The following is a 5,373-nucleotide window of genomic DNA, read 5'->3' as shown; positions in this document are numbered from 1 at the left end:
ATTTCCCCCTGTTTCATTTCGTTTTGTTTTGTTTTGGTTTTGTTTTTTTGTTGTTTATTTGTTTGATTTATTTTTAGTGAAAGATTTCTAATAAAAATGAAAAGAGGCAGCAAAAAATATAAAAGAGAAAAAACGGACACAATTTTCCTGGTTCCAGCACAAAGATCTGTACTTATTTTGTACATGTATAGAACTTCAAGATGTTTTTAATTATTTTGGATGCTGAAATAAAGCATGTTAAGTGGTCGACTGAATGTTGAATATGTTATCTTGACTCTGTTGCCTTATGATCTTTCCCTAAACTTAAATTAAACAGATATCATTGCTTTCACTGAAATAATTTCTATTTCATTTTTAGATCATGTGATACACAGTAATATTTAAATTCATATGATGCATTTAATGAATATTTAAAGGGCTTTGTCATAGAGAGAATGCAAAAGCTTACATACATCTACAGCATAACACATTAGTAAGTAAAATGGAGTTGAGGAGTCCAATTACCCAGTCATTTTTTAATGGTTTGGGGGTAGACAGATCCTGAGATAGTACCTGCAGGTTACATCTCTTAAACTACATCTTGTATACTCACATGCAAAACTCCTGATTTGCTGTAGCGTTCCACTGAACTTTGAGGGGAAGTGGATCAGTATTATTTTCCAGACAAAGGGCTAACTTAAGATGGTGGAAAGGTCTGAAATATAAAGTGTAACACAAGCTTTCGCATCAAGGGAGACACCAAGTGGAACTGTGTTTAACTGCAGTGTGTACACTTGAACGTTGCCAAATGAAGGGGATGAAATCAAATCGGTAGGTGGGAGCAATAATAGAAAAAAGTTCACCTGGATTTCACTTCAAAGAAATGTGAGTCTTGCAATACTCCTTTATACTCTTACTTGGTGAATATGAAGTACAGCCTCTATGGGTGTACTACATACATAACCATAAAAAAAAAAAACTAAAATAACTATTTTTGGACAAGAGACAATGTTGTCATTCAAGTCAAATGTATTGATTAGCCTTACACCATTCCAGTTCTTTTAATATTCTGTAACTGATTTAATTTTTTTTAATAAATTTGATATCTTTTTATGATGTAATGACATGCATATTGACATAATTCCACATGTGGTTAAGATAAAGAAAGAAGAGAAAGCTTTGCATACAGCTGTACAGAGATATACAAAGAAAAACAAGAAGAAACATTATTTCAACAAACAAATGAAAGAAAAAAAAATGCTTTATTTATAATCCACAGCAAACCTTGTCGTTTCTTCTTGTGGAAAGTGATATCAACCACATCTCTCTTACTTCCTTAATGAAAGAGAGAGAAATGTGTAAAACAGTCTCATAGAACCACAGAGTGAGGAATTCATTTCATTCATATTTGCTAGATTATACATACAAATTTGCTGATTCAGTGAAAAGATAGTTGACAGTAGTAAGGTCATTTTAACATAGTTTACGTGTTTAAATTTACCTGGGAAGAGTGTCAACATTTGGCTCCCTATTGAAGGAAATAAAACAATTAGTGGTTGCTTCTTGTATTGAATTTCATTGTGCTGTTACACTCACACTGCAGGATTTTGTTCATAAAGAAGGCCAATCAACAGAGATACAACACATTTGGCATTTAACTGATTATATTATACTACAAAAGCATCCTTAAGGTCGTATGATGGCATGGAACTCACTGTTGAGCCATGATGAGGGGCACGCTGACACTGTCAGATGGGTAGGGGCTTTGAAGGGGCGGCGCCCTCTCACCCGTGCGGGCGTTGAACATTGGCAAAGTGGAGAGGGGTTGTGCTACATCAGTACGACTCCCTGCCATGGTCCGCAACTCATCGGTGTTACCATGGATGGTGTGATGATGGTACAGCTGGATACTGGGGAAAGGAGAGGATAGTTAAGGCATCAGGAGGGAGAGAATCAGCAGTGAAAGAATAAAATAAATACAGTAGCAGTTATGAGGGGGAAGCAAGGAGGAAGGGAAGACAAATCTGCTCCGTTATCCAGTCGTTATCATATACAGATATTAGTGTAACCTGGATTTTCATGAGTGCACTAATGTTTTTACATGCAAATATTAACAGAATACTGTAATTTTTTACTGAAAGGAATGATGTGTGTACATACTCTGCAGTCCTTGCGTTCCGTTTCTCACTGTAAACAGAAAAAGTGAACCTAAGTAAATGAGCCATAAGTCAGTCACAATTACAGACCACCATTTAGCTCATGATATATGCTGCCTCTAGATCTCTATAGCAAAAGAGTGTCTATGTGCAGTACTACATCTAACTCATACAAAAGTGTCCATTAAATATTTTATATTCACAGAGCAAAAATATACCATACTTCATATATTCTTGAAATTATCCCCAATTTAAACACTCAGACCATTTTCCAAGAAAGAGACATACACTCCCTCTCTCCTGCAACACATGATGTAGGCCAGGATGAGGCTGAGGACTAGGGCCAAAACCAAGGGGATGATCACTGTGACAATGTAGTCTGGGAAAAAATCCCGTGGGGGTGGGGATTCAGGAGGGTTAAATTCCCCCCCATCCTCCAAGATACCTGTACCCATAGTGGGGTCAGGGGGAGGAGGTGTAACCTGGGACAGATCAATCTAGATACAGAGACAGATATACATATAGACAGAGAGAGCGAGAGAGAGAGAGAGAGAGAGAGAAATGGAAACACAGCAATATTAGCAAGTCAGAGAAACCAGCTGGAAGGAACTCCATATTAATGTGGACATATAGTTTGTTGCTATACAGGATCATATTACCATAGTTTTATCAAAAGAAAGGCATGAAGCCATGACTGGTGGCTGCGCTATTTAGCTGTGCCAAAGACTTCTGGCCTGGTGCACTGTATGGTGCTGGCTGACTCACCAGGACAGACTTGCACCAGCTCACACAGTTGCTGGGGTAAGTACAAGCAATGCAGTCTCCAGGAATCTTCCATGTCTTCCCACCTGCTTCACATTCTCTGTGGTGCTCTGGTGTCTGCAGCCTCAACAGACAGTCTGAGTAGTACTGGTCAGAACCCAGTTTAACATATACACTGAAATGTACAAAAATACAGACAGACAGCAGATACAAACACACCCACACACATACACACACACACACACACACACACACACACACTGTTGTTTTATACCATATATTGTTTTGTTTCACCCAGGGAGTGCCGTACAAAGTTGTCAGAGGGGTAAACAGAGCTTAAGTTATTCTCTCACCCCTCATAGTGTCCTGCCAATGGGAGAGGCACACGACCACCTCGATCCAGAGCAGAGGTGATATTCACAAAGTGTAGCCTCTCTGTTTTCCATGCTACCTGGATGTCCTTTTTTATTTCCTCCTGAACAGTAGAGGGCAGCACCTTTTCAATCTCCCGCAGAGGAATGAAGAACTCAGCCTGATATGGCATTGAGTTCACTAAAAAGAAAGAGGGAAGAACTGTCTACATATGTAATAAAAATATTACTGTAATACTATAAATTATAATATTATAAATATTATTTCAATGTGCAACATGTTGATGTTGTTGTTGTTGTTGTTGCTGTTGTGATTGTTGTTTCCTTTGTTTAAAATGTTAAATTAAAATTTAAAACTTGTTAAAATAAACTTTACTTCAAATTATTCATTTTAAACATAAAATCCTGGGAAACACAATCCTTGATTACTCTGCTTAACTGACAAAAAGCGTGACTCATACCTGCAGGCACCACATTTAACACCAGCCTCTCCCTGAAGGTGTCATAACTCCGTTTATTGGTTACAAAGATCTAACCAAAAAGACAGAACATATTTGTCAGTTCCTTGACAACAGCCTGTGGAGTACACTTCTGCCTAAAATCAGTTAACAAGGGGAAATAGTACTATGCTTTGGCATATATCTCAATTCACAGAGATAAACCCCATAATGTATATGGATGGAATGATGTGATTGCCAATATCATACAATGAGATGTATGACTGCAAATGACTTTAACCACATAAAAAGGTTTGTGTGTGTGTGTGTGTGTGTGTGTGTGTGTGTGTGTGTGTGTGTGTGTGTGTGTGTGGAATGAAGGTCTTTGTTTCTCCCGTGGAGCAGTATTTTACCTCTATGATATTCTTTCCCAGGTCCTGCTGTAGTGGTGTCCCATACAGATAGCCATTATCATATGGGTGTCTCTGAGTAAAGCGGAGCCAGCGAGGCAGATCTGGGAAGAATTCTTTATTGCACTTAAACACCATGGGGTCGTTATAGATCTGCCCTGCTCTCCCATACAAGAAAAAAAAACAGAGTGGATTTCACAGAGAGGTGTATTTCATGCATTTAGACTTCAAAATATAGCAATTATATCAAATTAACCATTGTCCCAGGTCTATTTCATTATCTTTGCTCACCACTGAGAGTAGAGCTGTTTCTGTTTGTTAGACTTTGTAGTGACTTTTGACACAGATTCATGAGTTTAAAATCATCCATTTATATTTTCAAATTCCGTACATGGAAATGAGTTTTAATATATAATCTATTATTCTTGTTTTAATTCCTCCTTACCATAATGCTTGAGAAATGGGGCAAACTCATTCTGGAAGTTCTCTCTTTGCAGCTCATACACAAACAGCTGCTCTGCAGGGACGGGTATCATTGTGTCTGCCTGGACCACCAAAAAACTGGCCACACACACTGCACAGAAAACAAAATACAAACTTATGATATGTTCCACGAATGAAGAGAATCATGAGAGCAGACATCTACCATGCATGTACTCTATTTTAATCTTTCGTGCAGTACAAAGTAGTGTTTCTTTTTTAGCAACTGCCATATTAATAATTATTAATGGATACTTCTTTGCACATTGCAGGAGGACGAAAATGTAAAAAAGACAAAAAAACTTAGTCTCAGAAAAGACCTACGTTTTTTTCTCCCCCAATGCAATACTTTTGCACTAAACATAGGTCGTCCATCTACAATGTGTCCCACATCACTCCTCAACACATACAGATCCACACACACACACACACACACACACACACAGTCTGTGTAATCCCAAAATCTGCTCTCTATTACCCAGATCCCTTCATATAATCAGAACAGAGAAAGAGAGAGAGTAAATGAACTTGCCTGTTAGTGTGAAAGCCAGACTCCCTCTCCCTCTGTCTGCCATCTTGTTTTAACTTGTTTGATTGACAAAGCCAGACGGAGAGGAGGGCACAGACCCTATCCCAGACTGACAACCGAGGGAGTCTATTTTTGCCCCTTATGTCAAGCTATGACTTCCTTCCTTTTCCAAAACCTATATATATATGTGTGTGTGTGTGTGCGCGCGCGCATGCGTGCGGGTGTGTTTGTGTGTGGGGGGGGGGTGGG

At 38.6% G+C, this 5,373-nt stretch overlaps 1 protein-coding gene across 1 annotated transcript; it reads right to left on the bottom strand.

Moving 5' to 3' along the window:
• Nucleotides 1–1,476: 1,476 nt before the first annotated feature.
• Nucleotides 1,477–5,170, bottom strand: sgca (sarcoglycan, alpha). Its single transcript, XM_030775700.1, has 10 exons — nt 5,128–5,170; nt 4,561–4,689; nt 4,119–4,273; nt 3,730–3,799; nt 3,251–3,449; nt 2,901–3,072; nt 2,424–2,632; nt 2,140–2,166; nt 1,695–1,889; nt 1,477–1,507 (listed from the first exon to the last, which is right to left on the bottom strand). Exons 1-10 carry the CDS (start codon nt 5,168–5,170, stop codon nt 1,477–1,479), a joined length of 1,230 nt encoding a protein of 409 aa, XP_030631560.1.
• Between the last annotated feature and the right edge of the window lie 203 nt (nt 5,171–5,373).

The sequence above is a fragment of the Chanos chanos genome, chromosome 5, assembly GCF_902362185.1.
Source record: "Chanos chanos chromosome 5, fChaCha1.1, whole genome shotgun sequence".
Taxonomy (NCBI): domain Eukaryota; kingdom Metazoa; phylum Chordata; class Actinopteri; order Gonorynchiformes; family Chanidae; genus Chanos; species Chanos chanos.
This window is presented reverse-complemented; position numbering and strand designations above follow the sequence as displayed.